Raw genomic sequence first — 24,948 nt, forward strand, 5'->3', positions numbered from 1 at the left:
CTCATGGTTCATTAACATAAAAATCAAGACTGTGCCCACTCAAATAACACTAATCCCACGTCACCTGCTAATGGGGCTGACCTGGTGTCTGAGCCCTGCCTGGGGATGACAAGCTGGCCCTGATCTAGCCCAAGTTTCTCTCCTGGTGACATATAGCTGAAGTAAAAGGTGGCGGGCTGGACCCAAACTGCAGTATTTGAAGCTACATGTCTACGCTGCAATCACAAGTGACCCAGGTTTTCTCAGCCCTGCCATATCTTAAACCATGGTTGCAAACTCACACCCACAGGAAGCATGAAGGTCATGTGAGTGGGTGAAGTAATACCAGCCCAAGACGAAGTCTCCTGGAGCGGAGAGGGTCCCAGTGCATGCAGCATCCGTACGCATGCTCTGACAGACCCCAGCTCCCCCTGGTCCACCCCTCATATACCTTGTTGCTCATGAGACAAAACATTAACACTTACACTTTCATTTGTATTCAGAGTAAAGTTGATGTCTGATACCCGATCAAAAGAAACACTGTAAACAAAATATAAGTACAGGAAGAGTTAATTACCTATAGACTAACAGAAACTATTCATAAAACATTCCAAATTTAAAATATTCACACTATCATTTAAAATCTCCACAAGCAAAACAAAAACAAAAACCTGCTTGCATTAAATGATGCTTCTTTCCTTGCTATTGAGGAACTCATACAGGGTGGAAAGGCAGGCAGGGAGGCTTTTAAGACAGAATAAACACACCCTCGAAGCCTTCCTATAAAAATTTTTTACATCCACGGTAACAACCATGGTTCCCTGGGCCATACTTACTTGGCCAAGAAATAGGCTATTTGTGAAGAAGAAACAAGTCAAAAACATGAAAAAGTACCCAAGAGCTGTCAGACACTGAACTTTCTCCAGGGATGGCCAAATTTATACACAGAATAGACATCCCCCAAATCCTGTAATATGGTGTAATCACGAAGAAAGGAGGGGTAAAAACTCCTAGCCCATGAACATTAACTTTGTGAGTAAGGATAATTCTTACAAGATCTGTTCTAATCAATCATTATTCCAAGCACCCAATATAAATTTTAAAGAGACGGATTCCTAACCAGTAACATTTACTGAGAGTGGAGATAGGGGAGCCTGCAGACTCTGGCGGGAGTGCCTCTGGCGCACAGACATAAACACCACGTGGACAGTCCTTGCTCTTTTTGGATCTAAGCGAGCCGATTCTTAGGGCAGCCAACAGCCTTTCACCCTTGCTCTGCTTACAGGGAAGCCTCCATCCACCGCGCTCACACAGCATGTCGCACGGTACAATCGGGGCTTCTCACGGGCTAGAAACTACCACAGGAGACAGCACCGCCAGCTGGCGTGAAACCGCAAGCAAGGAGCCGCCCCGGCAGCGGGTGCTGACGAGCACCATCAGGCACTGCCCCGTGACAGAAGCCGTCTGATATTCAAGTCTGTCCTCAATGAGCTAGGACACCCCCTCGTAAATGCTTTATATATAAATACCTCTCCTTTCCTGAGGCCAGATGCTAGGCCATTTGTTTTCACTGCTGTGGATCACCCACACATTTTTCATTCTTTACTTTGGCACAGGACCCATCGTCCCCATCTCACTGCTCCCCTGCCCCCGACTGCAGAACGAGGGGCCAGACTGCCTTCCCGACACCCACCACTCCCTCAAGGTGGGTCAACCAGAGAAGCCACACGGGGAGTGCTCCTGCTCACAACAGGATCCCAGCTGCCGACGGGAGGGAACCGCTAACTACAGCAGGGACTCGCTACTCTGGGTCACGCTATCCAGCACGGCAACGGGAAGGGGCAGAGCAGCGATTCCAGTTCCTGGGAGAAGCTCAGTCTAAATATGACCAAGCTTCTGTGAGAGGCCACGCCCAGCAGCAGCCCCTCTGTGCGGGAGTGATGGCCTCATCCCTGCCTGTCCTCTGGCTGCTTCAGTGACAGGCCAGAGCAACAGGGACACCTGGGAGGACAGGCTCCTCTCAACACACGAATGAACGTGGAAGACTGCCCAGAGCCCAGGAGAATCACAACGTGTCTCACAAGAAGCAGGAGTGCATGAGAGAGGGAAACATGAAAATATACTCACTTGCCAATGTCATCTTGATCTGCAAACTTCTCATCGTTGAAGCCAAACTGGTCAATAAAATTGGACGTCATTTGTTGCATCTGATAATCAGAAAAGGCCTGGCAACCCCAGGACCAGTGACAGTGATATAATGATTCTAATGACATTCTACATACTATTTGCCCATTTGTGTTCCAGAAACCATCTTATTTATTACAGCCTTAGGGCTTAAAAAGTTGGTGTGTTTTTCTAAGAAAAAAATCAAATAATTTCAGACACAATTTACCCAAAAAGGGAAATGTTTGGAATTTGGCCCACAAGTCATTCTAATGCACATGTCACTGTAAGCAATGTTAAGTGACCACTCTGTCTTCTATCGAGAATTATCTTTAGAGAGAGGTCTGGGTTAAGTCTTGTTCAAAGAGGTGATCAGGTGACACATGACAGTCTGAAATTATAAGATGTATCAATCACCTCTGGACACAACCAACCTTAACCTAAGATCCAGTAAGTGGTGACCACCCGACCTCCCTCTGTATCTCCCACCCCCAATCCACTACAGTCACATCGCACCAGAGGTCAAACAACTAAGAATCACAATCACCATCCCACAACACAACGTTCAGAGAGACTTCATTTTCTTAAAAAAAGACTTCGGTCTCAGAGGCTGGGAAGAGTATGAAAAAGTAGCTTCTATCCTACCTACCTTAGAGGACAAAGTGTTAACACTGATCCAACATCACTCTGAAAAGCCTACAACTGTAAGATCCATAGAGGAACCTGCTGTCTCCTATGCCATTTCTAGAGAGCACCAGGCTCATTTGGGTTTTCTTAGGTGAGAAATGGGGGAACATTAAAATGGACTTCACAAAAGTGTTGATCTTCTGATTTAAAACAAGCAGGCCCAGTGGAGCAAGAGAGATCCGCGAATGTGCTGTACATTATCAGTCAGGAGTGAAGGACAATGAAGATAAGCGAGGGCCACTCCTCGTTCTACCCCAAACGATAAACACGGAGGCAAATACATAACAATATGAGTGCTGTCTTGTGGACAGAGCTCTGGACAGATGAGAAAGCTCTTTCCTGCAGGTGAGCCCCATACCAGGGGCAAGAACAGTAGCTGGTGGCTGAACTAAAGACATCAACCCGAGGCCACTTGCTGGGATGGAGGCAGCTACAACTGAGTGAAACCGAATCTTTCTTGGTTCTCCTTTTGAGCAGAGCCCACAGACCCCACCCTGCAGACATCTGCTGCAAAAATGCCTCTACCATTAATTCCTGATTACTCATTCTGGTGGCAGGGAATTATGGCATGGATAATCCAAATTGAAGATGATTAAAAAATAAACCTTATATTTGGCTTTGGAAGGCATCTCTTCCTTAGGTCTGAAAAAAGTGGTATCTAGTTTAATGAGAACCTAAAACCTCACTTTTTTCTAACTCGAGAGCCCCACCGCCCCTCTGCTCACTCGCACACTTCCACGCCATCCCCTTTCCTGCCCACAGAGGGGATACTGTCTGGATATGGGGGCCAGGGGGTCAGCCTCCCCGGAGCGCACTTGGTAAGGCCCGCCAAGGCTGAGCCAGGGGAGTACAGGGGGACGGAGAAAGGCAGGGACAAGTTCTGTCAGGCAGGGCTGAGTCTTGGACATATGAAAAAAATAGGATATGCAGTACTCATATTCATAAAAACCAACAAGAAAGAAGCCAATTCCTCTGAATTGCATCTTTATCTTTTATAAGGTAAAATGGGATGTGTGCCACCTTCAAAGATGTGGTTAAGAATCATGAAATCATTCTTCTGAGCAAGTGGCATAAGCCAGGCTCTCAGTTTATTTACAGATTAGAAACTTGGTCACACAAGGGAAAATGTCCCTCTCCATTTGTTTCATTTGATTCTTTTTTCCCCTTTAATTTTTTTGTGACACTGGTATTTGTATTATGAATCTTTTTGGGTACAAAAGGAAAGAAATGTTCCCAAAAGTGTTTCTTTAAATGCTTCATAAACAGCATGCAAATACTAAATATATTATGAATGCATACATGTGAATACACATACATACATATGTACACACATACTTATACTGTCTGTCTGTCTGTTCATTCATCTACCTAGGGAGATATAGCCACTGACAGACCCAAGTCACTTCCATGCAGTAACTTAGAGGAAAAAGAAAAACAACAAACTGCAGTCCTCATTTGTTCTAAGTCTATTACAGCTTCTAAGAAGATACAAGCTAGCAAAGAACTTCAGGTTTCAAATTCAATTTTTACTAATAAAGCTATCAGAGCTTCCAAAAGCCACATTCATGAAGACCGTTACTGTATTATATTTAAAGCTATAGAAAAAGTACTCTAAACATGGAGAAATCCAAGTCTGGAAAGCACAATATGGTTGTGAATATTAAAAACTTATTAAGAAAAAGCCCCAAACCCCACACTTTCCTAGAACTATCAGCCTGGCCAAAGCCAAGGACTGTTCAAGTCACTGACAAGTGAGCCTACCACTTTATTAAGCAAATCTCTTTGGAGGTGCCCCATCTCACGTGACTGTCTGTGAACAAGCCTGCTTGGATGGGGGGGTGGGAGGCAGCCAATCAGGCCTCTGGAGCCCGTCTGCAGCAGTCAGCCCTAATTCTCCAGATCCAGCAAGAAGACCTCCTCACCCTCCACACCTCTTTCAGACAGAATCAGAAGGAAGGAAGAGTCAAACACTAGAGGTGAGGAAACCAGAAGGGACAGAAGACAAAACCAAACGGGTCAAGGGGCACAAAAGCTGTGAGGCATTCCCTGAGCCAAATACGGCCTCATGTCAAACATGGTGACATGGTCAAGTAACCTTGTTAAATGACCTGCCCTAAGTCTCTACACTCAGGACTTTACCAATATGAGACCCAACTTCAAATGTGAATGAGAAACTGTAATGGATATATATAAATATAAACTAATATTCTAATTATAATGGAGATCACCATAAAATTCTTAACTTGTCTTTTCAAATTAAAAAAAAGTGGAATACGTTTGGAAACGTATTTCTTATTTGCAAAATGATCCATGACTGATTTATAGCTTTACTAGAGGCCTGTCCAGCAGAAAGGACTGAGTTTTCCTACTTCGGAGGGTTCCACAAAGCAGATGACCGCCACAGGACAGTAGGCTGCTGAGGGCTCTGCCAGGGTGACATTTCTGTGATGGGGACAGCCACACGTGCACGTCGGCAGTCAGTCAACCCCAAAAAACGCCAGAAAAATGTCTCCCCACAACAGCCCTGGGATCAGATTGCATGAGAAGGGAACCCACTTTCCAGGTAACTAAATGTTACCACTCCTAGATTAAATCAGCCACCCAAAGTTCCAAAGTTATTGGCTTATTTACAAACAGGTGTTAGGGCATTCTTTTTCTTAAAGCAATTTCAACAGGTTCAGAATCACCTTGATAACTTACATTTTATAGCCCCGAGCTTCACCTCAGGGGTGGAGCAGTGTGCAGCGCTGGAGTCCGTGCCAGGCCCAGCAGACTATTTCAGTACTCTCCAGGTGCTTCAGTGGGGGAGAAAGGCTAGGGCTGGAGTGCTTCCTGGGCTAAAACCACAGAACTCTGGGGTCAAGAAAGAAGTGCCTGTAGTCACGAGGACTCACAATGAGCCAGGTGGGCCCCCCGGGTGGCCAGTGCTGCCCAACAGTAAGCCAAGGCACAAGGATGGCAGTGAGGGGCCGCTCTGCAAGAAGGCCATGCCGCTCAGCATCTCCCTCTCTGGGCTAGCTGCTCCCTGCCCCTAACCCTGGGAGGTGGGCTTCCAAAGGGCAGCAGTGTCAAGAACCAATGGAGAAGGCAATGAAGTGCTGAAAACTACTTCAGACCTGTCCTGAAAACATGAATGTTAAACTGACTTAGTATCAAAACCAAGCAGCTGCTTAGCTCAACCTTTACCATAGTACGGCAGCCTACGTGGATGCCAGAAAGACAGGTCATCAGAAGCTTCACCCTGGCCCTGGTAAGAGATGAGCCTTAAAGACCGAGAAAAAAGAAGCCAAGCAAACAGTCCGTGCTGGGTGGGAGGGGGACATCAGTCATACTGTCGCACCAGAGAAGCTGACATGCCAAGATCTGGTCCCGACTGAAGACGATTTCTCCACATGAAGAGCTGGTAAACTGAACGAGGGGCTTCTACTGTAGAAGCCCAAATCCGACACCCAGTCAAGATAGTGAAATCATCAGTCGCCTCCCCAAGAACCACCAATAAGTGATGGATAAATCAGTGCATGTATTTTTATATCTTGTTTTCTCCCCCACAAAGAGTATGAGCCCCTGATAAATGGAGATGAATGTGGGGCAGGAGGGTAGGGTGGCAATGAATTACTTCAACTAAAACTTCATTTAGGAGTCACTATAAAAGACCTTAAGGTATTAGGAACACGTAAGCCATTTAGTTCAGAGATTTTTTTTGAAAGTTACTTTTACTGACATTAGAAGTGTTATTCCCATTATTCTTACCCACAGGTCTCGACTCTAGGAATCTTTAAGCGGAAACACAACTACTGCACAGGTCTGCATAACGAGCATGTCTGAGACACTTGCAAAACCATTCCGTTCACTCAAATCTGGAATTTTACCCAACTCAGCATCGTTGTTATCAGGTACGAAACATTTCCTGGAAATATAATCAGTACAAACGCTCCTCTCATATACCCAACAGTTCCTATTGTGAACGCTCTGCCTAACTAGTAAGGAGCCCCAAACCACATCCTGGTGTGTAACCTGCCTCTGAAGCGGACCCAGAGATGGCAACGAGACGAAGCATTTAAAATAAAAACAAAAAGCAAAGCTTTAGGCATGACTCACTTGCTGCAAAGAAGAATCCTGTGAGAAACCCGTTTCTTTAAAGTCAATTTCATCATCACTGGATGAATGAATATGGCAGGTTGTAACCTATATGCATAAAAATGTAAAAAACTATTTAACAGAAAAGTTTTGGACATTTGTATCAGCATTTAAATGGAAAAATCACATTTAGTTTTACTCTCAATGTGTTAACAACAGCAAGAACAAAAATAATAACAGTTAAGTTGTAAAATCCACCCAAATAATTCAGAGGCCCACTTCACTCAATCAGATGGTCAGGTTACCTGTCCCTTTGCTGCCCATCTGTATTTCTATTTGTCTCATTACTGATACCACCAGAAAACAGATAAGATGTTAGTTACTCCATTTAAGTGATTTTAATAATTATCTCCAATTATTAACGTTTACAAAAGAAAGGTAGAAGGAAAGGCTCAGATAAAATATAATTTGTAAGTGCCCAGCTTGAAGGGTAAAACTGCAATCCTCAGGGGTTACTAATGAGTCACTGGGAAGGGCAGGTTTAAATACAGCATTTCACTTTAACTTCTTGCAATGCCCGTCCACTCTAGGAAAAACACTGTCCATAAGCACTATATGTGATTCTGAGCCAGCAGTACCCTGCTCCTAAGAAGACCCAGAATCTTCTGCCCCTTAAAATGTAGCCCCTGCCCTCAAGACTGACAACCAACTCACAGTACTTAAACAAGAACACAAACATGAACTGCTCACCAATTCATGGTAAGTGATTTTTTTTATTAATTCATAAATGACACACAGTATTGGGGAAATGTATTATAATTAGAAACGAAGACATAAAAATGACTAGGCAGGGGACGAGTAACTGCCAGTGCCACATAGCAAATGACAAACAGGAACAGTCTGTAAAATTCTAAGCAAGCAACTGTACTTCTGAGGGTAACTTACACTGTATTTCCTGAGTTCTTCACCCTTTACTTTTCCAGAAAGTGTAACTGGCAGAGAGCAGAGTTATTGGGGGAAGACGTGAGCAGCCGGGACCTGCCAACCCTTGAAGCTGTGCCTAATAGCCTGGAGCTCCAGAAATTGGCCTGGTTTGCTTTGTGATGTTCCAACATCTGGTTCAAGAAACCCAGAGTAGAACCCAAACAGGTCTGCACGTGGTATGGCTGATGAAATTCTGAATACATCACTGCCTGAATAAAATCACCCTCTTTTTCCTCTGACCATCTCTGGTAAAGATACTATGCCAAGTGACTAACCCAGTGTTTCCAATTAATTCCTTCTTCATCCTCCCTGAAGTAGAGACAGAGCATTCACACTCTGATTCTGCAACTGGCCTGATAAAGGCAGGATTTGTGATCAATGAAGGGAGCCTGCTTGGGTCAATCGTAGCTTTAGCGAGTGAGTATGGAAAGCTGTGCAGCCAGAGCGTGGAAGGGAGGAGGTAGAAAACTGCTCGGTCACGGCAGCTGGCATCTGGCAGGAGGACTGCAACCGAGCGCAGGTCAAGCATTCTACTACGGTGCATTTAGAGAACTCCGGCTACTCGGGGGGCAAGTTAGCGCAAGAATTGCATTAACCAGTATATGTTTTAGGAGTGGAACCCCATGACAGGGTGCAGAATTACAAGACAACTCAAAGAGCAAGCTAGGTCAACCAACTAAACGAGAGAGAACAACAACAACACCAACATCAACAACAACAAAGACTTGGCTACTCCCAGCACATCTTGTCCAACAAACAGGATGCATGTTTCCTCATTCATAGTTTTACTCTTTGCTACAAAATGAATCAGTTTATTAATGAAAGGTGAGTAAGAAAACTAGTTTTGTTGATCAACTACTATGTGCCATTCTGACCTCTTTTCACATATTCTCCATAACTTATATCCTCAAGACAATTCTGAGAGGTATTTAAAATAATTTTCTCGAGGTGCCTGGGTGGCTCAGTCGTTAAGCGTCTGCCTTCGGCTCAGGTCATGATCCCAGGGTCCTGGGATTAGAGCCCCGCATCGGGCTCCCTGCTCAGCGGGAAGCCTGCTTCTCCCTCTCCCGCTCCCCTTGCTTGTGTTCCCTCTCTCACTGTCTCTCTCTCTCAAATAAATAAAATCTTTAAAAAATAGTAATTTTTCCTCCAAAAAGAAAGTTATTAATAACACAACGTATGCATACTTCTGTATTTATGTACTGAAAGATGTGGTGATTCTGATTCTACCCACACCATACCTGGTCTGAAACCGTTACTAATAAAACAGGCTACAAAGATGACTGAATCCACCAAACCCCCAGTGGGGCGGGGGACTTGCTAACTGGAACCCCACCTAGTCCATCACACAGATGCAGCCACCAGAGTCCCCAGCAGAAACTTCCAAACACACCGCTTCTGAGGCATCTTCATCTCAGCAGATGCCCCTTGTTTTCTCCTTCTTCCTCAGCTAAAATTTTGGCCTTCTGGCTTCTTCTGTCCCGCCCCCCCCCCCCCATTCACTCCACTGTCAAAACATCACCTAAAAGCCCATCGCTTCGCATTACCCTTACCACCTCTCTCCAGTGCAAGACACCACCATCTCTTGTCTGGCAGCCAACCGGTCTCCCTGCTGTCAGTCTATTGCCCCACTACAGTCTATTCCCAATCCAGCAGCCATAACAATCTTTTAAAATGTCCATCAGATTATGTCCCTTCTCAATTCCATACCTAATGGCTTTTCATCTCATTAAGGTTACAAACCAAGGGGCCTGTGTGGCGTAAAAGCAGTATGAGATCTGGCCTGCAGAGCCCCTCAGACCTCACATCCCGTTCTCTCCCTCTGGACAACGCACCAGCTTCTGCACTAGCTCTTCTCCATTCACTTCCCTCAAGCCTCTACACAAATGTGACCTTCTCAAGGTTTTCCTAGACTGCCTAATCCTAAATTGCACTTACACGCAAAACAAACCCCGGCTCCCTTCCCTGGAGTTTATCCATTTCCACTGAGGCAGGGATTTTTACCAATCAAGTTTACTACAATAGCTTCAGTGCATGGCACATAGTAGCCACTCAAATATTTACGGAATTAGTGAATACCAACACATCACTGAGTAAGAATAGTCATAACTTTCAAACAAGTAACAAGTAAGAATACTCTGACCAAGCCAGATGTGTTCTAAGTATACTCTTGATGCTTCAGTGAATAAAAGCTTTTGCGACAATGAGCTTCTTTCATAATAAAATTTCAGTTTTATTAGCTGTTGTTACAGGAAAAGCAAGTGAGTGTTTTCATCTTGGACGATTGGCTTACTACGAAGACCATAAGCATGACTGGAACATCAATTTAAGTGAAATGTGGAAGTCCCAGACTCTTCCTCCTGGCTACGGTGGGGTCCTGCTGTGGGCCCCTGGCATCTATGACCAGCGCTGGCTAGAAACACTGACTCTGGGAGGTTCTACTCCAACCTGCTGGATCTGTAGGCAATTCACAACTGCACATGTGTTATCGTTTTCCACAGCCTCCCTGGACGAACTCATCAGGGATGAGAAAGAAGCACCAATACTTCAGAAGAAAACATTCTCCCCCATGGAAAGGAAGGCAGAGAACGAAGCAAACTCAGCCTTCCATAGTCAGGACCCGTACATCTATGTTACCTAGAAATACTGCCTAAATGTTTACCCATTTTTACCAACAGACCCACAAAGAGGTCTCTGGATGTAAGTAATACACCAAATTTCATTCATAATAAAACTCCCAACATAAAAACATAACAATCTATGAGTCTACCGTGTATATACTTGGGCGTGATGAGGTCAACAGATTAAAGTACTTCAAAGACCTCAGAGAGAGGGTAATTCAAATGCTGCCCCAGAAGTGGTAAGAGCTTGGGACTGACACAGGTTTTCCTACATCAGTGAGCAGACCTCAGGCCCACGGTCAGTGGCACAGGTAAGTGTCTGGTGCGTTAATGAATGAGTCCTTGTTGTGGCTAGAACATAAGAAGAGGCCAGGGCCATGTAACAAGGTACAACCCAAGCATCTGGTGCTGAACTACAGGTGACTCAAGCCCTATAAATATACTGGAAAGGACTCTCAGAGAGGTATTAGAGCCATCATAAAACCAACTAATAAGTCAAGGCATCAAGACGGGGGATCTAATCTAATCTATTTGGGGAGGGGGCGGGGACTAAGCAATCTATTACTCAACTGCCAATTTTAGGAATGAATGTGTCTGAAACGCTTTTACTTAGACTTCACGCTCCATGAAGCGTGAAGCTCCCATTCTGTAGTACATTTTCGCAAGGGCAAGACCCACTGCATTTATCAAGCTGAGTTTATAATAGTATTCACTGGAACATGGTACCTAACCCCCACTAGGATATAATCTGCAACAATCTGGGCACTAAAGTGGAGAGCCCGAAGGCTGCAGTGAACGTCTCCCTTGTGGCCTAGGATGCTTAAGCATCCTCAAAAACCTGGAACCTATGTATCCCTAAAAATATGAAACAAAGCAAAATTCCCTCCTGGAAGGCCTTAAAACTAAAGGGAGGTGGTATTTAAGTACCAGGCACGTGGCATCAAGGAACTGAACAGGTCTTGAGACATCAACCAGAAAGTCCCAATGGACAATAAAATTACAGAGCGGGGCTAACTCAACATATCACCAGGGCTCTAGAAGTCTGACTACTACTAGCAAAAGAGAGCTAAGCTGCCATTAGTGATAGGTGGGCCCAGGATAATTTTCCCTTCAACATAGGTATAGAAGTCTAGATGTTAGATGCGTCTGCTGCATGTTAATTGCGCACCGCACGTTCATATTCCGTTACGTAGACATACATAACATTTACACACAGACCAGATTACTGATAGCATCATGCAAACTAACGGAGTGTTATCTGAATTGCAATGAGGTCTTTCTACACAGAACTGCTCACAAAGGAAATGAATTTGAATTACCAAAGATAAATTTTTGAAAACTCCTGATATCAACAAGTTTAACTGGACATTTCTGAAGTCTACCTCTGAAATCAATCCTTTGAAGGACAAGTTTTAAAGGAGTTTCCCAAACAAAATCAGAATTCTCGGCCTTTTGGCTAAGATCAAGTGTAATATTCCTATAAATAAGAAATAAGACAAAAATCCCTTAAAGGAGACCACATTGCCTGCATCCTTAACAAAGAATCAATATGGGGCTTCTAAATTAAATGGTTCCATTTAACACTATAAGAGAACAATTTCACCCTACAATAAAACCCTGATTATCCAGATTTTTAACCAAATTGATTAGGGAAAAAAGCAATCCACTGTGGATAGTATGTTCATCAAAAATTACCTAACTCTTCCTTGATGACTCAGGGCTGTCCAAGTGGATGCCAGTTTCTCTGCTGGGCTATGATGCACTAAGACACCGAGGGCCATCAGACATATTTTCATTAAATGGCCTCACGCAGCTCCCCTTAGAGTCATCTCTTAACTTCATCATTCTTCCAACTCCTACTGATTCTATCATTACACCCATCCTTAACAAACCATTACCCAACCAATCTGTGAAGAGTCTGGAAAAAGATAACCCAATGTGTTAGACAATCTACCAAGTAGGAGGCACCGGCCCTTTGGGGGTGTGACACAGGAAGACCCAGTGACTGCTCTGTAGCCGCCAGAGTCTTTCTGTTTCTAAACTCTGCTCTGAACTGATAAGGCTGCCAAATATCTGACTGCCTAACAAGCAAGGCATTAGTGTGTATTAGAAATTCAGACTGCAGCTGCTGAATTTCATAGAATTAAATGCCTGACACATCTGCTTCCCTGTAGAGTTAAGGTCACCACCTCAATTATCAGCTGGCATGTGCTTACGAAAGGAAATGCTTTCCCTATCTTCAAAAGAAAAAGCAAAAACAATACTTACCTTAAATCTTAATGCATTAAAAAAACAAAGAATACATTCCAAAGTCCAATATAGTTTTTAAAAATATTATCAATGCCATTATTCCCTGGCTAAAAGTACTAATCTGTTAAAGATGGGGTTAAAGTCACCTACAAAATCCCACCCCTCTCCCCCACCCTGGGAACAATCTAAAATGACGGTAAACGTAACTGAGTAACGTTAAAAAACATCCAAAGGAATCCTGAGGTTTCTAACCACCCAGGTTTATCTGAGGCATAAGGCAACAAACCCAACAGAGTAGAGATGCTTGGGAAACAGGGCACTGAGGAAAGGGGGGGGGCGGGGAGTGTAGAGATCAGTGGCCTCTCTGTACCCTCTGGTCATCCCAGGCAGGAATTAGGAGCTGACTAGACAAGTTATCAAGAATATGGTGAACACTGACCTCTCTTCCTGGTAAAGAAACATAAACTTATTCTTGGCCCCAAATTACCGAGACAAACGAAAGATCTTGCATCTCTGAATAAGCAGGCAAAGGCTGAGAGCACTGGGGTCACAGAAATGTGACCTGGTAAAACCTACTAGATCTACCGTGTTCCTCTTGTTAGTTTCTCCCAAGGAGCTTGTGCAGAACGCCTCCCATCGCTCCCTGACTGCATCTGGAAGGTCTGCAGAGGGGGAAAGAGAAAAAAGCATTGTCACTCTAGTGACCTCCACACAGACACATTAAAAAAACAAAACAAAACAACAAAAAAAACAGGATATACAAGAGAGTGCCACCCACTCAGTCCATCAAAGGCAAACATGTCCCATCATCTGAGCACCTGACTCTTGGAGAAACAGAGTTTATAAAGCCTTGTAGCCTAAACCCCAGGAATTTCAGGAACCAGAACCACCCCCAAAATGGCCCATGCTTGATAAGAAGGGTGTTAAGCAGCTCTGTGAATTTAACAAGCTTTTAAAAATCTTTTGGTAAAAACTGAACCTGGAAAATGTGTTTCCAACAAACTTCTGAGGAATTAGCAGGTCTAAAGGTGGGAGGAAAAGCTGTCTTTTTCCATGACCATTCAAGTTTGGGAAATGCTGCCAACGAAAGCATCTGCACACTCGTCAGATACTGTGACTGGCATGTGGCCAGCGAATGCTCCATGGAACCCAGTCTGGCTGTTTTCTAAACGTCTGTGCCCAGAGGCCAACATGGAGATACATATGCAATAGTGAAATTCTACCTACTGCAGAAATTTATTTATTTTTAAAGATTTTATTAATTTGACAGAGTGAGAGAGAGCAAGCGTGCATAAGCGGGGGGGAAGGGGCAGAGGGAGAAGCAGAGAACAGGGAGCCCGACGTGGGGCTTGATCCCAAGACTCTGAGATCATGACCTGAGCCTAAGGCAGATGCTTAACGGACTGAGCCACCCAGGAGCCCCTCTAGAGAAGTTTAAAAAAAAAAAAAAAAGGATACACAAAGACTTTTTCTGAGAGAAAGGAACTCTGGCTATAATCTTGGAGGCCTTACGAGAGCTGTCTTCCGACAACGGCGGTTGTGTGTCCCCCACACCACCTGGTGAGCGACTTCGGGACAACAAAGGCTGATCTAAAGAATGTGATCATGCACGTGACCACTTCTCCTTGGTAAGAACATCAGCTGTGATGGTCTGGCTTGTACGTCTCTCAAGAAGCAAAATTACAGCACGGCAAGCCCCAACTGCCCCCTCACCTGGAGCGGCTCTTTTGGTGCGTGCTCGAGAGGCAACAGCCTCTCCAACACACAGACATACTTTAAAGACAAAGAGGAGGATAGACCTGGAAACGATGTCTAGTTTTAGCAAGTTGAGCCTGGACGAGTTCGGTACCACAGGGGATAAAGATTTTCACATTCAGAGTAAGTCACAGGACTGGTCCCAACCCCAGAGTCCACAGAGCTCTTAGGGCTCTAGGCTTAGAGGCAGACTCACAGCCTGGGCACCAGTGTAAGAGGCATCTGTGGTTTCTTCCCGGGAACCTCAGGCTGATTCCATTCAAATGCTGGCACGGAAAGCGTCCTTTAGGGTCCACCACCCCTCGTCTCAGTAAGAGAGAGAGGGTAAACATGCAGATCAATGTTTTAATATCCCAGCAACTCAATCCACAGGCTACGTAAGGGCTTTCACAAGAAAATAAAAAGCAAGCATCTGATCATAGCTCAAGTGACTCAAGAGTTAGGCCGTGGGGACCCCATGCCCACCGGAGCAGCGCACTGAGCAGGCTCCTCAAGAGTGAAAGCGGGTAACTCAGCCAAGCCTGCCAATACTCACTAAAAGGACAGCAGACATGCGACATACAGCAAAAAACTACATTGTTTAAACACATTCTCAAGAACTTCATTCAAATCTGCAGATAATTTGCGAAGTATAAAGAAACTCCAAAGACTGCTATTAAAAACGCTACAATTATTTCCACTTTACCCTTAAATCCTTTCTCCAATCCAACAAAAGTATCACTGAACTGTCACCAAGCACTTACCTTTGACAAGCCGCTGCACCAGCGCGCTGTTGGGGCCCTTGTCCGTGCTGTGCACGACGCAGTTGGCTATCCTTGTCAGGTGCCCCATGTAGCCGTGCCGTCGGCCTCCCTCGGCCCTGATGGGGGAGAGGACAAAGACTCAGACTCCTGACCGCATGGAATGATGAAGCAGCTTAGCAACTACAGTGGGCTGGAGCAATCATTCTAAAAACTGAGGCCCTAAAGACGAGAATGGACAGAAAAGGAGGTGCCAGAGTCACCAGGTCAGGCAGGGGTGGGAGCAGCAGAAATGGTCTGCTCAAGGATCACATGGTGGCCACGCTCGGCAAGTTTTTTTTTTTTTTTCCCTCCCAGGACCCTGGGATCAGGTCGAGCCGAAGGCAAACGCCTAACGACTGAGCCACCCAGGCGCCCCCCCAAGGTTTATTCCATATACAAACCCATCATTAATCTTCAATTATATATTACCTTAAAAAAAAAAAAAGCCCAAACATTCACTGATACCTAATGTTTCTGTGACCTTACTCTGTATCTTTTTATGAAAACTATTTTTTCAGACTTTAAAAAGACTATAGGAACGTAAGGTGAGAATTTCGCTAAAAGACATCAAATCTTCATAATCTCAGTTCAATCAACAGACATAATCGCCTACCAGTGGCATTTCTCAAGTTAAAATAGTGGCTGATTTTGAGGATTTGTCCAAGGTGACGGGTAGTCAGCTGGTCTTCGGCCAGCAATGCCCCTTTCCTCCACTTAGGGTCCACCCCTCCTAAGCAGGACCCATCTTTACTAAATCCATCTATCTACCTATCACTCACTCACTCACTCACTCACTGGGGGCAGAGGAGCAGAGGGGGAGAGAGAGGATCTCAAACAGGTTCCATACCTAGCACGGAGACCTGATTTCACAACCCTGAGATCATGACCTGAGCTGAAACCACTAACTGACTGAGCCACTCAAGTGCCCCAAGTCCACCCATTTGTATTATTATTTTTTAAAGATTTAGTTATTTATTTGGGGGGGGGCAGAGGGAGAGAAGAGAGTCCCAAGCAGACTCCGCACCAACTGTGCAGCCTGACAGAGGGCTCGATCCCACGACCCCGAGATCACAATCTGAGCTGAAACCAAGCGTCGGATGCTCAACAAACTGCGCCACCCAAGTGCCCCCCAAATCCACCTATTTAGATAAACTTTTCACATTGCTGTGATTTCTCTGCCTATTTATAAAGTGTCAGGACTTGAAATTCTATGACACAAAAGACTTTGCTCGCAGATAGGAGGGAACAAACTGAACAGATTTTTGTTTAAAGGGAGACTCTTTCAGGAGCTGCTAAAAAAGCCGTACTATGCTTAAGGGCTTGCCTGAAAAACAGAATATCTGCTAAGAATCTTAGAAGGTCTGGGGACAGCTAAGGGTCAGAGGCACAGAGCTGATCTCAACTGAGTTGCTAAGAGCCTCTTTTGGTTTCACAAGAAGATCCCAAGACCCCGGGGTTTCTCGCAGGCAACTTCTCAGTCAGATGCCGTGTCGTGCTCCCACAAGTGAAAATAAATGCCCACCTGCCAGTATTTTGCCCCAAGGCCCTCAACATGCTTTAGGCTTCTGGGACAAGGAAACATTAGAAAAACTCTTTCAGGACTGCCCCCCCAAATTGGGGGACTATTAATAGTCAAGCCTCCGGCGGATGGAGCTGAGGGGAAACAGAGCGCACGGGACACCTCAGCACTACTGATGAGGAGGCAGAGAGCAAGGGAGGTCAGGAGGGCACCAAGTGGCTAACATGGGGTCAGACACAAAACCAGAGATGTGGATCTGGCCACACACAGCATCCCCCAAAGGAGCTCCATTTGGAAGAATGTACCTGAGGTCTACTGAGATGAGCCTCCTCCTACACTCAAACTAAAGCGTATTTCCCACAGAGTCAAGTCAGAGCCCTATCAGTGCTGGTAGGCACTTTTAAAAAACCAAACCTTACAGAATACAGCTGACACCTTCCTTCAGTTCCTAGCTCTTCCAGGAAGACAAGAGAAGTCTGAACAGATACACAAAGCAAGAAAACTCCTGGCACAGGCTCAATTATGAAGGCACACGAGACAACTTTTTGGGCTGATGAAATGCTCTCGTGCCTGACCACAGTGCTTACACAACTGCACGCATTCATCAGAGTTCCTAGACATGTACACCAAAAAAGGATGAACTTTCACCTTATGAGAATTATACCTCAATAAACCTGACTTAAAAAACAAACACAAGAAGCGTGCCCTGAGAGTGTTTCCCAAACACACCCTATGCCACCTGCCTCAGAATCTATGGGATGGTATAAAAGCCCCCAAGGCACGGGAGAGAAAAAAAATTCGTGTGGCAAAGCTACTTACACGTGTCAATACTTCAAATAATCTTGCCAATCAGCTAACGGAAATTTTCTAAACAAAAAACACCAGGCTAACCCCCCCACATCATCCCCTCCCACACACGAAGGGACTCTCTCTACAGTGAGTCCATGCGGTAAGCAGGATGAACCTGTTAAGTTAAAGCATCATCAGGGAGGACTTGACTTTTTTAGTCTCCGCATTCCTGCCAGAAAAACAGCTATTCAAACAGGACCAGGAAGTTTCAAAGGCAGCCAGCCCCTGGATTCCCCTCAAGAGAGGTAGAAACACAGGGCACTCTAAAAATAAATTGTTAGAAAAAGATCTGCTATGATAAATAATCCAGAAGTCCTGAGAGAAACATTTATAAATATAAAGTGGCCTGGTACCACATAATTATTTTCATTGTTCTCTAAGGCAAGGCAGATCTTTTCTTCAAATTAAAAATCACATTGAATTTCTATAGGAAAACAATTTACTTACTGTTTCTTCTCATTCATTTCCCAGGCATCCAGTATCCGTTCTATTAGCTGACACTTTTGAAAAAGCTGAATAAAAAGGAATATTCTAGTTAACATGTATATAAATGTCAAAGTGTCAATATTTTAAAGTGAAACAGACTCTATTCAAATAGAACAGTGCTATGTATTAACCAGCAAGCTAAATCTAGCTGTGAATTACTGGCTATATCCTATGCAATGTGATAATAAATTTACTCAAGACCCTCAGAACACTACAGGGATTCAAGACCGGATCCACGCCTTCAGCAGTGTAGCTATTGGGAAGCAACATTTCAAGCACCGCTTCTGGGGAGTAGCTGACCTAAAGCAAAGCCAGGTTTTTTTAGTCATGAGCTCAGAAATACAGAGCCTGACCAAAATTTAAAAGGAATCAAGAAGATAAGGCCCTGGCAAAACCCTACCTGAGAACCCGCAGCAATACTTGTACTTCGGAAACGTGAGCGGACTTGCCGCACGCACGGCCATTACTGTGCTCCGACTGAAAACCAGTGTCGCGCATGATGCTGTCGGGATGCGCGCGGCGTCAGCTGATTTTCCCTCCTACTTGTTACTCCAGGTGGCTAGCCTCTCCCGTCTCCCAGGTTTGGCAGGAAGCCAGTGTGAGCTACGAAATTTCATACACCACAGAACTTCCGAGCAAGAGGAAGTGTGAAGACTGACTTAGTGCCACCTCATATTTAACAAAAGGAAACAGACCCACAGAAGAGGTTCACACAACATGGCACAGAGCCCACTTCTGCCACCCTTCTGTCCCGTGTTTGGCCCACAAATTAAAACTGGCACACCAAGCAACTGTTCAAACACTTTCTGCAAACTTTAAATTTTTATGGTTCTTTTAATCTCCAAAAGATTTCTAAGTCTTCAACTTGATTGTTTTTAGCAAATAAGGAGGCCACTTAGACTTTTTTCTTAAAAGTTCATCTAATGGTTATTTGCCCAGGATACGATTTATAGAATCACCAGCTAACAGTGTGACGAACACAAGAGTTAAATACCTGGACTCTTGAGATTTAACTCCCGCCCTTAAATTCCAATTCACTTCACACTGAAGTGGGAAAATGCTATAACCAGGAGCGGCAGAGAGACCCCAGTAAGCTTACATGTTTCAGTAACAAATTGTCACCAGTGGAGTCTTGATCAGTAATTGTGCTATTTTCTGTATTTTCAAAAGGACTTGCAAGGATCAGTGCAATACAAATTTCCACCTGTGTATGTAAAAAGTTATTCCACGTATATTTGAAGAACATGTCCTACAAAAAAGAAAAACAATGCTTTCTTTTATTCAGTTACCTCAATGTTTAAAGCCACTACTCTAATACATTTCCCGAAGAGTGATTTAATAAAATAAAAATGGTATGTTCTTAGTCCAAGAGGACTAATCAAAAGGAACTCAAGTTTACTTCAAAGGGGGTTTGAAATGCCACTACACAGACTAAATACATGGTATCTGCTCATTCAACATGCCAGCATTTGCATGGAACCTAGTAGAAAACAACAATGAACACGGGAAGACTATGTTTTCCAGGCAACTAATAACAGGTATTCAGTTTAGTTAACTTCCAATACTTTTCGAAGGAATCTTTGAGAGTTTTATTTTGACTCAACAAACATTTACTGATGGCTTTTGTGCAGGGCATATGGTGTTGGTGCAATATGGGAGGAGACAGAGACAGAAAGACAGTCTCCAATCTCAAGGTACGCACACCCTGAGTGTGAGAAAGCACGCAGTTATAACCACTCAGGCATCTGAAACTCATGGAACTATCAGTGAATGGAGCAAAAGAAGACAGGTCTGAGAAGCGGTGACATGTGGACCTCCTCAAAGTACACGGTTCTTCTAGATTGCTCAAAAAGTTGACAGTATCACAAAAAGGAAAGACAATTCCTAAAGGCACAAAATGCACCAAATATATGTTCAGGACATTCTTTGAGCCTGGTTATCTAAACTCAAAATCAAAAAGAAATGATTAAATGACCCATTTAGGAGTTTTGTCAAATTTGTTGTCACTCAAAAGGAGTTCTAAAGATTAACAATGGAATGAATTAACAATAGTTGCATATTTACTATCAGTAAGATTAGAGGCTAGTAATCAATGACTTCAGGGACAGAAGTACAAAGTTATATGCCTTGAATACACCAGAGGGTAGGGCAAAAACTATGTCCCCAGAGGGCAACAGTTAAGTTCACCAAAGAGACTGTGGTTCTGTAATGTTTCATCTCGTTCCAACATGTTCCTGTTCTCTATCCCTATACTGCCATCATTTAACCCAAAGCTGAAATCTAACTAAAAGTATCTAATGACACCAGGTGGCATAACGGTATGGTTGATAAAGCAAGCACTGGTTTGAAACTGAATGTGAATTCAAATTTTGGCTCCACCACTTATTAGTCACAGAATATGTCCCCCCCCTTGGGGCACAAAGAGTATGTCCCCTCTCTGGGCACAATCTGCAAAACAGATCCTCTCTCACACAGGCATCTACACCCAGTATCACACAAGAAATGTATATGAAGTGCACATTACCATGCCTTTCGTGTAGTGTGCAAACAGCCCAAACTCCCCCAAATGTATGCTCTGACCAGATGTCTTATGACACCTGCTAAGTGTTAGCCCTCGCACCTTCTGTGCTATCGGGTGGCAAGACAGGCAAAGCAAGCATGGGTACCAGAGCTGGGCCTGTGGATTCTAAGCACAAACCTAGGAACTGGGAAACTTAAAGGGTCAGGGAAGTCCAGATAATTCCTGAGCTGTTTTTGCCTCCACTAACAAGCAGACTAATAGCTGTGTGTATCAAGGAAGAATCTGGACTCAAATCAAAAGACCACATACAGATATATTATACATATCTATGTCTGTACAAAGATAATAAACACTTGTCCCTTTGCTAATTAGGACAAGAAAATGATGCTGTAACCAGCAGTCATTTCTTGCTAACACAATCCCCTGGGGAAGAAGACTATACTCAACATCTGTGCCAGACTGAGCTTCTTGAGGGAGAAGTCTAGGTCTTAATCATCTCGGAAATTTCTACTATACTTCTTTACACACAGCAGTAACAAATACTGAAAACTTAAAAGCATTAGAAATTCACAATAAACTCAAGACGAGAACTGTATAAAAGACCATTTATGCTCAGAACAAGAAGAGTCACTGACACATACTGTAAATTTGTGAGGTTTTAACTTGAGTTGTATATCCATAGAACATCATGGGCAAATTAAATGACCTTTTGGGGGAAATCTTACCAATATGACCCCAATGCTATTCAGCTCCATGAGGTCCTCATTGATACTGCTGGTGTTTGTCTGAAGGAGGCTGGATATCAACCTGATGACATTCAATCGGGTATTGCCCACCGGAGGGTCCAGCACACCCCACGTAGTCTTCATCACACTTTTCTGAGGAAGAAAAAGCTTTCCAATTACGTCCAGTTCAATAAACAAACAAAAGGGGGGGAGGGGTGTGTACTAATAACGTAACCCTAGGTAAACTAACCCTGCAAATCATGTGGCCTGAGTTCCACATCTGAAGGAAAATCCAAAGCTGCTTTTGAGATCTTCAAGATATGATAAAATATCCTAGAGGGGAAGAAATCAAGTAACTCCCCTGGACTAGAAATTCCATAGGAGATCAGATATCCCCCTCCTTCAACATTCCAAACTGCCAGAGGAAGAAAGCAGAATGCTGTAGAAGTTTGTGGGCGGGAAAAAGTGCAATATTCCAAACCCGACCAGAAATCCTGAAACTAAGAAAAGTTACAAGTGGTTTGGGAACGCAGTCCTCAATCTTTGAAAATCTGTGAGAAAAATGCAAACTCCGAAGTTGCTTCTGGATCACAGCCCTGAAACAGGATCAACTTCAAACCTGTTACTGCCCATAAAAGGGAGTCTCTATACTTTGGTCACAGAAGACAGACACAGGACACTTGAGAATTTCACAGGTTTGACAGGAAAGGGTGGTGAATTCTAACCCAGCAGCGAGGCTGCCCTTTCCTGACTCCCCCGCCTGCTCCTCTCAAGGCTTAACGCAACGGAAGACTCACACTTAAACTCCATGCAAGGCAGCTCCAATGAACAGACATGTTAAAAAGCTTCAGGAATCTACTCATACACCACATCACACAGTAAAACCACATACAAACTAAACTCACGGACTCCTAGCAGTAAAAGAGAGGAAGCCCAAATGAGAAACTGCCCTGCTTCTGAATCAGGACCAAGAATACAGTGTGAGAATCTACACTAGATGCTGCCTCTTGTCCACCTAGAAAGAAGACAGGCAAGCCAACAAGACACAGGCTGGAGCGCCCCCTCACACAGCCCCTTCTCTCCCGCCTCCAACTCCCACTTCTCCTAAATAAGTCCTTTCTTTTTCTTTCCCTGCTCTCCCATTCTTCTCATGGCTGCCACGAAGGATGCCACTTACCAAAACCATTAAACACCAGCAGAGCCACTGTCTCCGAGAGCAAACGCCAAACACTCCAGCCCGCATCCAGCACTGGCTGAACACAGACAAGGCAGCATGACACACACAGGGCCCCTGCCTGCTACTGGTAGCATCAGCCGTCTGAAGAGATCATGTGGAAGCTAAACTCGACTCCCTGCATCATGGACATAAATGATTCTGTGTTCCCCCTCCACAAACGCTAAAATACATAAAAAGCATCTAACGTAGAAGGGAGAAACTAGGATCTTAAAATTCCCAATACCCTTCACAGTAGATGCCGCAGAGACCTGCACTAAACAGGCCACTGCTTGTGATGACACAGGGCAAGGGGAAGTGTAAGGAGTCGTGCTGGCAGGGGACCTCTCACAGACCCGAGTCTTCCACAGAGATTCTACGAGGAAGGGCTCCTTCCCCTGATCTCAATCTCTGCACCACCCTCAGGCGCTGGGAAGCAGCGGCAGAACAGCACTTAGGGCCTGTGGACAGCTTTCTGTCGCAGGGCCTGTCATGCTCTCGGCAGACTCCCTGATTAAAGTCACTGTGGATTAGCACGTGGATGCTCCCAGCAGAAACACTAGCACTCCAAATTACACTCAGCCGACCAGTCCTTTAATAAGATATCTGCCCATCAGACTGATACACCCCTCCAACTCTGAAGAAGGCAACTCAGTGTCAAAGATCAGTTCCTAAAAGATCAGCTTTAGCTCAAAAGTGAAAACAACACACTTTATTGGCATAGAAGTACCCAGAATTTATAGAAAGAACAAAAAGCTGAGTTTCCTAAATAGATAAATATTTTGCTTTCTTTTAATTCTACCCCATTCATCAATGTGGACACTACACAGAGACAAAACCCAAATAAAAACTAGCTCAAAAGCAATAAAAACAACTGGAAGGGCTGGTTTGTACATGCTGGTCACAGGCAGTTCTATTACCCACAAGGTTCATATACTTTCTAACAACTGTTTGAACCAAATTATTGATCTGGCCAGCCATGACCCGGCCATGCTTAAAGTAGCTGCCCTACCTTGGGTGGCTCAAGCAGGAGTTCATGGAAAGATCCAAGTCTTCCTCGGATAGCTTCTAAAACACTCTTGTTGACCGAACAAGCCGAATGACTCATGCCTGGTGGGCAGATCTCTATATGGCCTTCAAATCTTGAAACAAAGCAAGTTAATTTTATTATAATTTCAAAACAACTCAAGGTGCTCCCTATCAGCATGTAGGTAGATACATAATAGCTATATAAATATGATTATATAAACGTTTCTGGAGAGATAGGAAGGGGGTGTTGTTAATACAAGCTTGCTGGGCAGCAGCAACATGACCCGAAATCCACAGGCCTAAACTGTCAGGGGAGAAATTACATGTGATTTCTTCCCATTCTCCCAAACCTTGTAAGCTCTTTTACCTATGATACTAATAGCAGGTCTCTACCAGGAAATTTGGAAAGCAAAAGGAGATCAGATCCCTAAATTATAGGGCATACGATACTGTGTGTCATCTGGGATGTTGATAATCAACAGGCCTGTATCTGCTCCACATGGTTTTCCTTGGGTAACCAACATTGTTTCCTACTTAAAAAGCGTAAATCACTCTTCCACATAAAGCTCAATCTATACTCACTATCATCTACTCCTGATGGGAAAGTGATGATGAGTGGAATGAGATGCCCAATCTCAATGGGCCTTAATAAGAGCACATGGGCCAAGGGGGTCTTAAAGTGGGAGGAGGAAGGACCTCAGGAGGGGAGGGGGGTCTAAGAATGTGGGCGTGCAGTTCAAGTGAAAAGACAGATCCGGGAGTGGCGTGTCAGTTGGACGTCAGGGTAAACTAGTTGTCGACGATGCAGCTGGAGAGCCCCAGCCCTGGATCCTCACTCACCAGCTGCGGGTTCTATTACGGACACTGGGAGCGTCTACACGGTCTCTCCCAGGCCCACTGTGAGGGGAGTGCTCACGCAAAGGGCTGAGCATGCCGCCTGGCACGGAGCTCACACCTGGAGAGCAATTATTAGGACTATTTTTGAAAGTATTCCACACGAGTAAACCACTTCTAACGCAGAGCTGCAGGTAAAAGCATTCAGAAAGTCAACGGAATAGAACAGGGGAAAGGAAAGGACTTTTGCTTTGGCTAGTGTTTTTTAATGTTTAGGGGTTTTAGTAAATAACTGATGTGGCCAAATACAGCTTTCTTTTATTACAGTTTCTGTCCAGGGAGCCACGCTTAAACGTTCTTTACAAGCCCATAATTCTAAGAGTATCTATACACTTTTCTTCTAGTATTTTAATTCATCTGGAATTTATTTTTTTACACAAAACAGGTATAGATACGGTACTTCTTCTCAAATGG

The 24,948-nt window shown here is 44.3% G+C and overlaps 1 protein-coding gene across 11 annotated transcripts in view; it reads right to left on the reverse strand.

Annotated features, from left to right (window-relative positions):
- The window catches only part of PPP6R3 (protein phosphatase 6 regulatory subunit 3), a 140,182-nt gene that overhangs the window by 22,512 nt on the left and 92,722 nt on the right, over positions 1 to 24,948 (reverse strand). For 5 of the 11 annotated variants that reach the window (XM_028118063.2, XM_028118057.2, XM_028118060.2 and 2 more), the window contains 9 exons: positions 23,624 to 23,753; positions 21,399 to 21,551; positions 19,252 to 19,401; positions 18,114 to 18,178; positions 15,260 to 15,375; positions 13,338 to 13,423; positions 6,928 to 7,014; positions 2,107 to 2,204; positions 465 to 519 (listed from right to left, as the gene is read on the reverse strand). In XM_028118063.2, the coding sequence (XP_027973864.1) occupies positions 465 to 519; positions 2,107 to 2,204; positions 6,928 to 7,014; positions 13,338 to 13,423; positions 15,260 to 15,375; positions 18,114 to 18,178; positions 19,252 to 19,401; positions 21,399 to 21,551; positions 23,624 to 23,753 (940 nt within the window). The remainder of the gene's footprint in view (positions 1 to 464; positions 520 to 2,106; positions 2,205 to 6,927; positions 7,015 to 13,337; positions 13,424 to 15,259; positions 15,376 to 18,113; positions 18,179 to 19,251; positions 19,402 to 21,398; positions 21,552 to 23,623; positions 23,754 to 24,948) is intronic. The other 6 variants (XM_028118067.2, XM_028118062.2, XM_028118064.2 and 3 more) reach the window with 3 other exon arrangements.

The sequence above is a fragment of the Eumetopias jubatus genome, unplaced genomic scaffold (genome assembly GCF_037043125.1).
Source record: "Eumetopias jubatus isolate StellerSeaLion01/CBP00866 unplaced genomic scaffold, mEumJub1_p1.0 scaffold_13, whole genome shotgun sequence".
Lineage (NCBI taxonomy): Eukaryota > Metazoa > Chordata > Mammalia > Carnivora > Otariidae > Eumetopias > Eumetopias jubatus.